Genomic DNA, 15,834 nt, shown 5'->3' on the forward strand with positions numbered 1-15,834 from the left:
ACTCACTGTAAACAGGTCATTTTTACAGCATGCAAATAACTATTTTCTGGTGATTATTATTGGCATAGCCATTTTGATATCGAGCGAGCACTAGTTACAACAGCTACAGTCAGGCCAGTGGAGGAACATCCCTGACGTTTCACTCAAGTGGGGCACATTGTATGGACGGGGACACAAGCACAAATCTGACCTCTGGAATTTGTAAACATTGTTTTAGTGATAGTCCTGTGTTGTCACCCTTCAACTCAATGTTGCGCTTAGTCCGCCAATATGCTGTAAAAATAAACAGCTGCATAGTAGCACTGGCAACATAGCTGCTGTGTGTCACAGATATTCTTTCAAGTGGCTGAAATATAATTAGTGCAAATGAGATGGCAACAATGGTTTTTCCTCTTCAAAGTAGCTGTTTCCATGATAATTTTTGTTTATTTGGTCTGTCTAATCAGATTTAGAATAAAGTGTTATAATGGGTACATGAAACATGAGTGATTTCACATTTCCAAATGCTTCCACCTATTTCATAAACTTGTACCCACCATTCAGAATGAATCTTGAGCAATGGATAATTTTGTATGTTACTAACCTTATTTAATAGTTGCTCTATCTCAAGGGCCATCGTCTCGAAAACATGCTCCCCACTGAGAAGTGGTACAGTATCCATGCTGAAACAAAATATGAAATTAAAATTTGAGTATTTCCACATCATCAAATTAAAAGTAATTTGAGTGACAGGTTCTTCCATGAAATTGAAGAAGGAAAGAGGAAAATTCTTTCAAAACTAAAATGCAGTTTCTTCTTAACTTACAGTGTTGTTACGGATGACAGTACCACTAAAGCACAGTTACTAAACACATTTTCCCAAAAATCCTTTCTGACAGAAGAGAAAGTAAATACTCCTGAATTCGAATCAAGAACAGCTGCCAACATGAGTAACTTAGAAGTAGATATCCTCAGTGTAGCGAGGCAACTTAAATCACTTAAGAAAGGCAAGGCCTCTGGTCCAGACTGTATATGAGTCAGGTTCTTCTCAGAGTAGGCTGACACGATAGCTCCATACTTAGCTCGCTGATCAAAAGATCCATAACTAAAGACTGGAAAGTTGCACAAGTCACACCAATACTCAAGAAAGGAAATACAAATAATACACTGAATTAAGGACCAGTATCATTCATGTCAATCTGCAGTAGGATTTTGGAACATGTACTGTGTTTGAACATTATGAATTACCTCAAAGAAAAAGAGTTATCGACATATAGTCAACATGGATTCAGAAAATATCATTCTTTTGAAACAGGACTAAATCTTCATTCTCATGAAGTATTGAATGATATCGACATAGGATGTCAAATTGACCCCATATTTTTTTAATTTCCAGAAGGCTGTCAGCACCATTCCTCACAAGCGACTACTAATCAAATTGTGCACCCGTCTCTGTTATGGGACTGGATTCATGATTTTCTGTCAGAAACATCACAGTTTGTAGTATCTAATGGAAAGTAATAGAGTAAAAAAGAAGTAATATCTGGCATTCCCTAAGGAAGTGTTATAGGTCCTCTGCTGTTCCCGATCTACATAAATGATTTAGGAGACAATCTGAGCAGCCCTCTTAGATTGTTTGCAGATGACACTTGTTTACTATCTTGTAAAGTCATCACATGATCAAAACAATTTGCAAAATAAGGTAAACAAGATATCTGTATGATGCAAAAAAGGCAATTGACTCTAAATACTGAAAAGTGCTAAGACATCCACATGAGTACTAAAAGGAATCCACTAAATTTTGGTTACAGGATAAATCACACAAACTTAAAGGCTGTAAATTCAACTAAGTGCTTAGGGATTACAATTATTAACTTAAATAGGAATGATCACAAAGATAATGTTGTGGGGAAAGCAATCCAAAGACTGTGATTTATTGACAGAATGTGTAGAAAATGAAACAGGTCTACTAAAAAGATTGCCTGCACTACACTTGTCTACCCTCTTCTGGAATACTGCTGCATGATGTGGGACCCTTAGCAGACAGGATTGATGGAGGACATCAAAAATGTTCAATGAAGCACAGTTCATTTTGTATTATCACAAAATGGGGGAGAAAGAGCCACAGATAGGATACATTAATTGGGGTGGCAATCACTAAAGCAAAGACAATTATCATTGTGCCAGGATCTTCTCATGAAATTTCAATCACCAAATTTGTCCTCAAGAGTGTGAAAATATTTTGTTGGTGCCCACCTACATAAGGAAAAATGATCGTCATAATAAAATAAGAGAAATCAGAGCTCGCACAGAAAGATTTAAGTGTTTGTTTTCGCAGCGTGCTGTTCAAGAATGGAACATTAGAGAAATAGCTTGAAGATAGTTTGACGAGCCCTTGGTCAGGTACTTATTTGTGAACTGCAGAGTAATCATGAAGATGTAAAAGTTATTGAGTTGATCATTCATACAGTAACCTGTTTTCAAGTTTCCTCAGTATCTGGATAACAACATTTACAAGTACAAGAATGACAGCATGAACATCATAGTATTGGTGTTAACAGATATAGATATAACTAATCAGGCATGAGAGAGAGAGAGAGAGAGAGAGAGAGAGAGAGAGAGAGAGAGAGAGAGATACAAATTTTACACTGAGAAAAGCTGACTCATTTCACATCACAGTGAGAGATTGAAATTGTTATCCACAGGCATGCATATAGCTTGCTTACTTTTAGTTTCAACTGAAGCAATCTTAAAATCTCACAATGGATTCAAGTAGAGAACTTCGTGACATTTTATTTGTTAAGAGAGGAATATTGTGAACATTATGCCTTTAGTGCTCTCACTCTTGATCCAATGCCTTGCTTCACTGAAAATCCTTGTCTGAGATAACACTGTCAAACATGCAAATTTTGCCCATTGCCTCGACGACATATTCCAAGAACATGTCTGTCAGAGTGGGCACCTTCATACCATATCCTGAAAAACGTTCATTGTCAATGGTGAGCTCAATAATGACAGACAATATGTAGTTCCTTGCATCAGTCTCCAATGTTATACATCTTCTGGCTGATCTGTACTATCACAGCTGCATGAAGTGTTGTATGAGCCTCAGATCTGTAGAGCCAGACAAACTTTTAAAGTAAAAAAAGGATGACATTAACATAATAATACACAGGGAGAAATTGAAGAATTATAACATTTAAATTTAACAATAAGAGTGAGTATGTTGTTTCTTTTAATTTCTCATTCTACGATCAGTATCTAAGCAATATTTTTTGTGTAATAGGACTTGTCCATTGGAAACAGTTTTGTTTTAGATTTAAAATATGTTATGTTAAAAATGAAGTTTTTGGGCTCGACTGCTAGTTGGCTAAATACATTTATCCACAATTATGATTCTGGCTATTCTACCAATTCCACATAACACCTAACTATGATTTGCATCAATGCATATTCATTTCTCTTAAGAGGACACCACCCTCATTTCAACAATGTTCTCTTAAGAGGAATTAATATGCTCTGACAGACTGCATAGTGAGGTGTTATTACTTGGGAATCCAAAATAATGAAAGTAGATGAACACATCCTGTAACAGTCCAGGTCTAAATTTTGTATTTTCTTATACACTTCAGCATTGTGGTCACAAGCAAACAGAAATTAATTTCACAACATGCTTTTGTGCTCAGACATTTTATGTTATTGTGGATACTGTTCAAGAGTCACAGACAACAAAGACAGGACCACGATATGGCATTGTTGGAGAAACAACAAGAGCAGTATGGAGGTTGAGCAGGAGAAAGGCAAGGACAGAAAGAATAAAGAAAGAAAGAAAGAATGACAGACAGAGAATGAAGGAATTTGTTTATGTGAAAGTTTCATCTCTGAAAATCACGAAATCTGTCACCAGAGAATCTGGATGGCTCACATGCTGTAACAAGCACTTAGGTTTTAGGTGAGTTTTTCTGTAATGCATGCTCAGAAACTTGATACTGGGTATACTCATTGCAGACTGTTCAGCTATGTCTGTTTACGTGTCTCATCAACGTCGTCATGGTCATCGCTACAGAGGGGGCAATGCAATGAATCCATGCCTACTGGCATGCAGTGCTAGTTGTTTCACTTATGGCTCTGCCTTTAATGTTGCAGTTTGTTGCCTGTGGTGGGTGAATGGTGGTGTGTGTTGCAAATGGCTCTTTGGCACATTCACGTTCAACTGTCTAATCAACCACCACCTTCATTAACTTGGGATTAATTTCGGGGTGACTCGTCTTGCCCCCCCCCCCTTTTTTAAATACTATATGCCCACACTGGAGCACTTGAACCCATCCATATAGAATTAAGTCTTCCAAGCAGGGATTTGACTTTTCAACTTCCCAGCTTCCTATTCTGCTCTCGAATCTGACTTGGCTGACCTTTCTTCATCAGTTATGATGTACTGTTTTTGTTTAAATGTTTTCATCTCAAGTCTCATTCTCTGTTCCTCAAAGCTGTCTTTTGATCCATGTTTTCAGTTTGATGTGTTGTTATATTTAATGCCTCCCAGTGTCATAATTATTGAATTATGAATTTATTAAGTGTTTCTTCTTACAGTTTGGTCAGGTGTTCATTGAGCTTCTTTCAGTTTAGTTGCTCTGCTTTCAGCCAAGGCTTTCTCATACTGAATTGTCCAGTTAAATAGTAGTTGTTTCAATCTTCAAGGTTGTCACAATTTGCTTTTCTTCTTTAAACAAAATTTGTGGTCCAGTTTTTACCAATATTTTTTTCAATTACTTTTATTTAAATTTGCTAGTAATGCAAGATCATCTATGAATGCTGTGCTATTAAGATTGATATGTTTTTTCAATATTTATCTTTATTTGGCATTTTTTGATCCGCTCTTGCATGACTTTCTCCAAGAACAGTTAAACAGTAATTGTGAGATCCTTGACTCCTAAAGCCGCGAACATCAACTCCATACATCAGGAGGTAATGGACGACGTTGAGGATGAGGTTATTAACATCTGGTACCAATCCGCACCATCAGTTGAACACACCATGAATGATGGACCTCTCCATTTGATCTTCTGCCGCTGCCATCAAACAACCATCCAACATAGGTGCAACCAACTCCTACACAAAGTAAAAGTTCCATAGAAAAACAGACATTTGGAGTACAAAGGACAACATGCCAGTATGTTTTCACTGTGGATGCCCAGTACATTATATGCTACTGCAGAGAGAGAAGACAAGTGTTCCACGAATATTACACTGCCACACATCAACTGTCACAATTTTATTCACACCAGCTATCTGCAGATGATTACAGTTGACCTGTGGGCAGAAGCTTATTGCCATATCCTGGACAAGGTCACTCTGCAACAACACAGTACAGCCTTTTCCTGTTGCTGTATGGAGGTACCAGCTACTTGCCTAGCCGCTGAATTGAGGAAAACTAAGTAAGGCAACAATCTGGAGGTGAGGCCACAACAGATGGGAATACTCCATGGATAACAGTTACCAAGATGACTGGAAATCTCTTCAGCATCATCATCGATGGCCAATCAGTCTGGCACTAGACGGCTCGGGCTTCTTTTTTGTTGGTGTTGAATGTTACTGTCACCAGTAAAAAAACTAAGTTCTGTCATACAAAAGTGATTGTGCTGAAGGTCACACATGGGAAATACTCATAATTTGAGGTGACGGGATCGACATTGTGTGAATAACTATCAATGGCACAACACAGCTTTTCAGTTCTATAGTTTTAACAGAATGCAATCAGGATATTATTCTCTGATGGGAATTCTTGCAGGCATCACAAGCAATCATAGATTATGTGAGATCAGACATACAGATCGACAAAACTATTCTAACAAGCATGCATCAAATAGACTACTCAAGGTGGTTGTTGGCTGTTGAACATGTTGTTATCCCACCATCATTAACGAGTTGGGTTATAGTCATCAGCTGAGATGCACAGTTAAACTATGAAGCTTTTGTCGACTGCAAAAAGCCACTCAGGCTCACAAAAGAAATCTACATTCCAGCAATGATCACAAGCATTGTAGGGGCCAAGGAGAAATTTGGATCATTAACTGTCAGAGGAAGCCACAACTCATTCCTAATGGTATGTGCATAGGGACATCCAACCAGTCTGTGTCATTGATGAAGAATAGTGCTCTGCTACCACTACAAACAATGTAGGGAGGAACCTATTATCAAACTGCCAATAAGATCTGGCCTGATTGAGGAACAAGGTTTGTGAACAATAGCCATTCTGCGTCAATTTTTGGATGCTTTCAAATCTGGAGTGGAGAAAAGGCAGACCAAGTGGCCCATAATAAAACAACATATCAACAATGGGACCAACCAACAGTCAGCCAGTGCTCATATAGTGTGTCGCCAACTGAATGACGGATAATCCGGGAGGAAGTGGAGAAGATGCTGCAGATGACATCATTAAACCTCCAGAGAGTCCTTGATCCTCTCCAATGGTTCTTGTGAAGAAGGCTGACGTGTTCTTTCTGCGTCACCTACTGATGATCGAATGAAATCATAAAGAAAGACATCTGTCCATCGCCATGCACTGAGGAAACCCCGAACTGTTTGAAAGGAGCGAAGATTTTTCTGCTATGGACATGCAGACAGGCAACTGACAATGACAAATTCAGCTTGACGAGGCCTTCATAACCCCCTGATGATCTCAATGAGTTCAAAGTTATGCCATTTGGACTATGTAACATGCAGCCATATTTGAATCTTTGATAGAAAAATTGTTTCCACACCTTAAATGGATGGCATTTCTTTGCTATCTGGATGATACTGTCGTTTTTTCAAAACATCTGAGGGGCATCCAAGCCAACAGACAGCCCTGTCGAAATGTGTTCAAACTGCAGATCTCCATCTCGTCTGGAAAAGTGCCTCTTCATCGTGCATGACACAAAAATCTTGGGGCACCCAGTGAATGCCAAGGGAGCCTGTCCCAACCCATTGAAAATAAGAGCAGTCACAGGTTGCACAGCAACTGGCACATTCATTATCAAACAACTTTCCTCGGAATGTATGCATACTACCAGCGATTCACAAAGGACATCTGTAACAATGGGTGTCCATTGCAAGGACTACTGCAGGGAGAAGCCAAACTTTCCTGGAATGAGGTGCAAGAAAGACCTTTTTTTGTCCTTAATGAGGTGCCATCATCATCTCTAGTTCTAGCATTGTATGTTGGGAATGCCAAGACAGAACTATACACCAGCACTAATGGTTTCAGTACAAATTCACGAAGTTGCTGAAAAGGTGATCCCTTATGCCTCCAGAGTACTCTCCAAATCTGAGAAGAACTAATCTACAACTAAGAAAATTGTATAAGAGGGACTGTGATCCGATAAGGCGGAAATGGTTGCTTGTCATCACAGCTCACTGGTGCACAGGGATCCCAAACTACTTTCATAATGTTCCAACATCTAGTCATCTGAGGTTCCTGAAGACTCTAGCTCAAATAAGACACAAGCATGACTAGCCTGGATTCTACCGACCCATTAGACACTATGTGAGCCACTGTAAGAAATGCCAATGACATGCCATAGTTACCTCCAGGACATCTAGTACTAATCCCACCTGTAGCAGCACCATTCCGCTGAATGGGAATCAAATTCTTGGGTAGCTTCATGAAGTTGACAAACGGAAATCATCAGACAATGGTCTGCACTGACTATGCCACCTGTTGTTGAAGTGATCAAGTAAATTTCATCACCATAAGAACTCTTTTTTCCCCATTGGGATCGCACATGGGTTCTGAGGCAGACATCAAAAGAATGAGAGAACACAGGTTCTGAGAGAAATATTGTATTATACTCAAATTTAGTACAATAACTCTCTGATGAAATCCTTATTTGAGTCCTTGGCAGGACCTTAATAGACTGTTACTAACTGGAGCTACTCAACAATTATGCAAGAACTGTAGTCAGGCAGCCCCTTCTCCACATGAGCTATGGCGCCAATGGTGCATCAGCTCGGGGGCACGGCACACAGGCAACCGTGGCTGGGCAGCACCAGTCATTGTCCGTCCTTCTGTCGGACAACATTGAAACCTCTAGTGCTAACCACTGTACATGGAATGATGGCATCCTGTGTGGTATTGAGTGGCTACGGTACTACAACCGTGCTATTCCCAAAGCTGTGCCGACTGCCAAAGCTCTGGAAATTGCTAAGTTCCTTGTAGAAGACACCACTTTGAAACACAGAGCACCCTGCTTGGTGATCTAGATTATGGAAGCTTTCCAGTTGAGAATAGTATCAGTGGTAATTTCATGTTGCAACATCACCCACAAGATAACTAACTACCATACAGAGTCGTGTGGCCTCACGGAAGTCTTTAATAAGACATTGGCATATATGATCTCAATGTATGTTGATGTCTTCTGAGTAGTTTGGGATACAATGGTGCCTGTTGTGACATTTTCATATGATACAGTGAAGCAAGACACTACAGGCTTCACACTTTTTCTGCTTCATGATCATGGGGCCCAAACGACAATGGATACACAGCTTCCATTTCAATCAAACAAATGCTACATGGAACACCTCATCACTAGGACTGAAGAAGCAAGGCAGAAGGCATGCATTTTTTCATTCAGACCCTGGATGCCCAGGAGGAGGACAGAGAGAATAGTAACACCAAGTGCTGGCCATGAGTTACACGACAGGAGACTTGGTATGGATTTTTATGTCTCTGCAGAAAGTAGGACTACTGGGTATGTTACTAAAGCACTACTTTGTGCCATATCGTATTGTTCACTGCTAGTTGGACATCACACATTAAGTCGTCATCAAGAATGCAAAAGTGCAGACACATCATCCATGTCATCCTAACAAAGTCCTACAATAGTCCGCAGGTGCAGATCGACAATGCGAGGTTCAAGGAAACTGAAGATCTGCTCTATGATTGTGAAGCTTCGATGAGAGGGGCTATCTTCAATGTTAATCACAGTGAGAAAGTTGTAACATCAGCGGAACATGAGGATCTACCAGCACCACCATACACAAGACCAGTGACAAGATCTAGATCCAGGGTGCTGTAGCTAGTCCGTTGAGGGTCTCTGAAACAGTGGATCCCAGTTCTGCCAGGAGAGGAAGCAATGCTGCGACCTCTGGTGTCATCAGTGTGGTCTAGTGATTAGCGTTATTGCCTGGCTGCTGTGAGTTGCCTATTCACTCTCTGCCACCAGCAATTATTTATATCCTATTTAATATTTCTGTAAGGTTCTTGAAATATTTTATGTTAATATACCTAGAATATTCAATGGTTGTATAAACAGTAGCTTCCTGGAACATTCAATGTTCCATCTATGAGACAAGTTCTTTTTTGATGTACACTGGTGTCAATAAAGCATGCTCTCAGTTCTATGTGTTGTGCTTCATTGACAACCCTATCTTTGGATTTGGATTTTCTTGTGGTTTTTGAGTGATAATATGATTTATGGTGAGGACGCCACTGTTTAAAACATTTACTATGTACTCTTTCGTTTTCTTGAAAGAAACATTAAATTCTGTAACAGAAATTCTATAGTGCCTCTAGTATAGCATTTTGATACTACTTTCTAAATTTTTTTTTTTTTTTTTTTTTTTTTTTTTTAGTAGCCTCTCATTTTTGCTCCTGCCCCCTTTTCTTTTTTTCGGAAAAATGACAAAATCAGTAGTTCTTGAAAAGTTACCCTTCATTTAAAAATAATTTTTATGATATCTTTCAAACTGGCAAACTGTCCTCATCGATTTCAACACATCCTCTACAAATTTAAGTAGCTTCAAAATTTTAATCTTCTTTAATCCAAATTATTAATCACAAACATACATTATTAACTAATTAAGGACTTAGTCTGATGCCCATCTTTGGATCTAAATGTCACTATGTAAAAAAGTCTGTGGGATTGGAAAAATTTTGCTGACAGTTTCAAAATCATATATTTCTGTTACCATACTTGCAGCTCCTTTAGTAAAACTTTTTAAGGCCCATGACGTGGTACTGACTATATACAAGGCATCTTACAAGCTATGGAGTCAAAGGTAATTCCCCCCCCCCCCCCCCCCCCTCTTCACCCCTCTCCAGTACTGTACTCAGCTGTAATTTGTCTTTATTGAAGGTTACAGAAGTAACAAGAATAGGTAATTCGAATCAAAGACTGTTCTGCAGGTAAGTGCACTGTGAGGCACAGCTGCAGCACTACTGGAGGATCAGACAAAAAAAAAAAAAAAAAATTACCTTACACGGCAATGGAGTATTCACTAGCAACATGACAATCAGTGATATCTATATGGTGCCACAAACAGCATGACAAACAGTGATTACCATCAAACAATGAGACCCTGGAAGACTCACTTGGAAGTTCTTTGACTTTGAAAAGAATAGCGGCAATTTTTGGAGTACGGCATGTATATACCACAGAACTTATCCTAGAAATTTGATAAATCTCCATTTTCTGTCTGAACTTTAAGATTTTTAGTTATCTGCTGAATTAACAGTAGCTTTTGGGAAAAATATGTTCAACTAATAATATATTAGACCCTTCTTTAGCATGTACTCGGTTAACAAACTTCATTTCATTCCACAGTGTGTATTCTAAAACTTTACCTTGACATCATTCAAAGTCTGTTTTGCATGACACTATCTCTGAGCTACATAGTCCTAGTTTTTGCTTACCAATTGTCTGTCAAGGTAAGATAGTAAATTAACAAATTAGTGAACACTTTTTCTCACTGTATGGGTTAACTTGTAGAATTTTGAATCTTTTCTTATAACCACACACACATTGGAAATTTGTTGCTAAATTGAGATTTAGCAGATAATGTTTACAGATTACTTTCTCAATAAATATTTTATGGAATCTCTTCGGGCAAGGGACAACAACAAATCAGAACTTTACAGAGCTTAAATTTTTTCCAATGGTCTCTGGGCCGTAGAGTATAGGCCTATTAGCCAGTAAAAGTTGCAAGCACAATGATATGGAAGCTGATCTTCTACGACTACTTGTTACAATATTTTTATCTGTGTTCATCTATAACAAATTTTGCAGTGCTTACAAATACAGACTTTGCATATAGAAGATCACAGCTTACAATCACTAATATGATAGTGTTCTATTCCTGTGATGTTGGCCAGGTACAAGATATCTATCTCTTCCAATTCCTCATCACCTCTAACTGCACAATCAGCTCATCTAACTTTTACTTCAGATCTCATGATGTTATGGAATAATAATAATAATAATAATAATACTTCATTGTGAACTTCTAAGAACTTGATGCACATATCATGATTCAACTTCTTGCTGAAACTATCTGCCTGACATACAACAAATAAAAAGTAAAATAACTCATGGCAGTCCATATGTATCCCTCTTCCCCCACCCCAAACAATAGTTTTCAGTTTTGTAACTGCTGTGAATTACTCTGATAGCCTATCCTTTTCCATCCTGCACTGGCACTGGTGCAGATACAAAGCAAACAGAGATATGCTGAGTAGTTTATCTCTATTTATAGAGTAATAAATACAACATTGTGTTTGGCCAGTACCTTTCAGACTTGAAACCATGGCCCCCAACTCCTGTTCCAAGCTTGCTGAAGGAAACGAGTTTGAGGTCAATCTCATTTTCAAGCTGCCGTGCTTGTTTCCGTAGATCTGAGAAATAGAAAGAAACATGGAAATTCTTCAGAATGACTGTCACTTCACACTACAAAAACAAATAACGCAGGTTATCTTGTGTATAATATACATTTTATGCCCTTCTAAGCTAATGTTTATACTGTAAATGTCACATTATAATCGGCTAGAAAGTTGACAAAGTAGACACAGAAATACGATATCCATATTTTATACACGATCTTTTTCTCTCTCTATACAATCCTAAATCGCGATGTATGTAATTGTTAGAATTTGGAACAGTTGTTAACGCAGTAGAGTTCCCTAAAATGCTACCACTCCCGAAAGCCGTATTTTCGCATACTGAAGCTCGAACGTCATAACATAACAGCATATATTTCTTTTGTAACCGAAATCGGTTTAAAAATTAGGACCGAATTATTCACATAATCATTAGCAAATCGTCACCGCCCAATGACGTGGACAATAACAAACGCACAGAACCGCACGCAACTTTCATAGCGGTTTGTCATTAAAGGGAGTTAACATGCTTGTGATCCAACAAAAAACGATGTAGTCAAACGCAGATTTTTTTTTCTTTTCTTTTTCTAACCTTCCCACCCTTCCATACCAACGGACGTTGCCATCTTCACACTTTTTATCTTACTGTGCTGTCATCTTTATATCTTAAATTCGCACTTTTCGTGCTTTTCACTTCTCAGCTGTCAGTCGACTTAGCTTTGTATCTGCAAAGTTATAACACACTTGGTAATGAAGTTGGCAACATCTTTGGAATATCGATCTATTTCGATTAAAGAAGCCGTTTTTACCCCGGACAACAAAAACTATGCATGCTCCCACCACCAGATCAAGGCCAATACACACTGGCCGTCGCGTCACGTCACTTCAAAATATTCTTCAATGCATTTCGAAAGGCGGCATCCACACTGGCCATCCCGTCATGTCAGGTCACGTCACGGCGCCGTCAACGTTTCTCTGGAGGAAAATTTTGACGGCTGACGTCATCCGTCGGTTGCTGATTACGTGACCCACAAGCACATTTCTTCCCGATATACGGCGATGGGCAGATCTCTACATTCCGTTTCGTCGCGGTTTTCGTGGTTGACATCAGTTGTTTGTTGTTCGTTATTTGCTATTTGCTATACATTGTTTCGTTTCGTTACTTCTTTTGTTAAAATTTATAATGAATAACGACAGAATAAGACTAGTTAGTAGGTGGAGTTTATTTGTATGTTGTCAGGCATTTTTAGTGTTAAAAAAAATAAATGCACTGAAACCTTTAGACACTGCAAGTTGTTTGTTTAAATATGTATATGTGGCTGGCCTATTGATTGTTAAGCAGCTCTCCGAATTGTGTGTGAAACAGTTTTGCAAGCATCAGTGGTCAATATTTATGTGGTTTTACTAGCTAACCCCAGTGCAAATAATGCTCGGTTTACACTAGCAAGTTATTGCAGCAATTTACTTGCGCGGAGGAACTTGCCGCGCGATTTGCGAGTGTAAACATATCGCCAAGTCGACTTGCGACTGTAGCAATTTATTGCGGAAGTGACTTGTTGCACGTTTTCCGCTTCCAGTGTGAACACCACGCAAGAAGTATCTGCAATTAACTTGCAGCTTTTAGGATTTATTTCTAGTTCCTGCAAGTAGGAAGCGCAAGTTATGGTAAGTATGTTGTCTGCATAACATTCATATTTAACATTTTACTTAATGTGGTGACTTAACTTTATGCAACCATCTTACGTATTATATGCAAACAAATGTCAGAAATGGAGGAGAAACGGGAATGGATGAAGCAGGATACAGAACATTTTATTGAAGCCGTGGAGAGCTACCCCGAAATACGGAACGTGCGTAACCGAGACTTTAAGGATAGAGTGAAGAAGATGAGCGCTTTAAATGAAATCTCGTCGATATTCGACACATCTATAAAAGAAGTACATAGGAAGTAGCATAACTTGAAGACACAACCCCTTTGCCACCTGCATCCACTCGCTTGTTGTTTTAGGAGTCTAGAAAAAGACGATGTGTAATTATTACATGTTCTATTTGCTTAGCTTTTCACTTTCCATTTTATGAGCATTAGAAAAAAAAACATTTTTATAAGCATATCATTCTGTAAAATGCAGTTTATTTCAATAAAAATTTAATTTCATTGTTGTGTTTTCACATACCTTCAAATAATTTTCCCTTTTCAAGATGTTAAAAAAGGCTCTGCATACATCGGGTACGATCAGAGAAATCGTGCAGACGGGAATATGAAACAAGTGCATTAGGGACTTGTATGAGTCTCCTACAAAGAAAAGATTTCAAAAGTCAAACTTTTTTGGTTGTATCTTTCACATAAATAAATGAAATGCCTATTTTATTCGTAGCTCACCGGTAGCTATAAATCATAGAGTGACTAGCAAACGTTCCTTTGCTAAAATAGCAGTACCGATGTTTGTGTCTCGTTTTGATATGACGGGCGCTATTAACATCAACAAATACTGAGGGTCATTTGAGGACATTCTGCAAAAGTATCCATGCTCTCGATACTAAGTTCTTGCAAAAGGTTATTACAGGCACCATTTTGAGATCTTCTCTTTATCTACTCTCTAACAAAAATACTTCTCTTTTTCTTTTTCACGTTTTGCATTACAATTGCAAGAGCTGCAGCATATCTCACCCACCTACTTGTCATTTTACACTTTGGCTGACACTCGTAGTGGTAATGAAAGCATATGTAAACAGTATCAGCAAGGTGTTGATGCAAGTTTCTTGCCAAAGAACTTGCGGAAGAATCTTGCTTAATTCTTGCGCTGCTGTGTAAACACAGCCGCAAGCAGCTACCAATAACTTGCAGCAATAACTTCTGCAAGCGACTTGCTAGTGTAAACGCAGCTTAAGGCACTTGATCTACTAAACCTATAGGGAAAAGATATTTAGGTAGATATAACTATTGTACAAAATTTTGCAGTTGACTGGCAACTAAATTTAACCTTAAAGAAACTAATTTTTTATGGGATTCAATAGCAGCTCATAATACTGTGTTTCTTTTAGTAATTCTGCATGCAGTTTGATAAATAAAAAGAAACTGATACTTCAACTTTCTAAAAAATAAAATGTAGATTCCTCTTCTTCAAGGACTTTGTATAGTGTGTGAAATACCCCTACTGCACCACATAATCAAATTTTTCGGACCCACACTCTTTCCTTGCTTTGTTTTGCACATCGGTCTTCTTTCTCTAATATACAAGTTATCCCTGCAAGCTGCAAACCATCTACATTCAATAATCGTCGTTTTTGTACAAATGTGGACTGCAGCATCCACATATATAAGCTATCGTATTGTTTATGTACACTTTGTGTGTAAAAACAATTGAAAATCATCTTGAAAAAATCACAATTCCCGCGAAAGAGAAAAAAAGGCGGTTGAGAACAGTCATGCGAGTTGAGACCATGTGAGTTGAACTGACTTGAAATGCCACAACGGTCAGTATAAACACTCCTTAACCTGACAGGGACCGTGCAGTAATGGCTTGTGAGAAATAGCATAACACTATCAGAGGATTGTGCATATAGTATACAAGTGTTGTATAATGCTAACCCTTTTACTGGATCTGACCTGATGTATGGCTAATGCATATGGAAATGAGCTATTAGTTCCTTTTCCTAAGAGTTCCCTGGATGTTGGAAAGAAATGCAGTAAAATTGGATAATACTGAATCTACGACCTTTCTGTACCAAGTTCATTAAATGATCTGTTTAATGGATTTGTGGTCACCAGCCTATCTTGGCAAAGAAATGGTTAAGTTCCAGAAAAGCAGAAAAAGTAAATTAGGCCTATTTTCCTATTGTTCCCAAACTTAATTTCACAAATAAATACGAGGGCTATCCACAAAATACATTACGTTTTCGTTTGTGTCCGTTAGGGGCGGGGCTAGCGTGGCCATCTTGGTGTCATGGTATTCCGCCGGTCAGTCGGCATCCTGCCGTGCTAGTTTGAAATGTCAGCGTTAATTGAAAATGCTGCGAAGTGTGAAAGTGTGTGCTGTAATAAGGTTTCTGACTTCAAAAAACTGTACACCGATAGAAATCTATTGCCAGCTTTATGAAGTGTATGGGGACAACATAATCACTGAAGGTGGAGTGCGTCAATGGGTCATAAAATTTAAAAATGGCCGAACTAACGTTCACGACGAAGAGCGAAGTAGAAGACCCAGCATAGTGACTGCTGAACT

At 38.6% G+C, this 15,834-nt stretch overlaps 1 protein-coding gene across 2 annotated transcripts in view; it reads right to left on the reverse strand.

Moving 5' to 3' along the window:
- The window catches only part of LOC124545354 (Golgi SNAP receptor complex member 1), a 55,416-nt gene extending 43,081 nt beyond the window's left edge, over positions 1-12,335 (reverse strand). The window contains exons 1-3 of one of the 2 annotated variants that reach the window (XM_047124256.1): positions 12,204-12,335; positions 11,524-11,629; positions 584-662 (exon numbers count right to left, since the gene is read on the reverse strand). In XM_047124256.1, coding sequence (XP_046980212.1) covers positions 584-662; positions 11,524-11,629; positions 12,204-12,237 — 219 coding nt within the window. In that variant the 5' untranslated portion in view covers positions 12,238-12,335. Of the gene's footprint in view, positions 1-583; positions 663-11,523; positions 11,630-11,723; positions 12,145-12,203 lie in introns of those variants that run through there. The other variant, XM_047124257.1, reaches the window with a different exon arrangement.
- Between the last annotated feature and the right edge of the window lie 3,499 nt (positions 12,336-15,834).

Source organism: Schistocerca americana, chromosome 8 (genome assembly GCF_021461395.2).
Source record: "Schistocerca americana isolate TAMUIC-IGC-003095 chromosome 8, iqSchAmer2.1, whole genome shotgun sequence".
In the NCBI taxonomy this organism is placed as follows: Eukaryota; Metazoa; Arthropoda; class Insecta; order Orthoptera; family Acrididae; genus Schistocerca; species Schistocerca americana.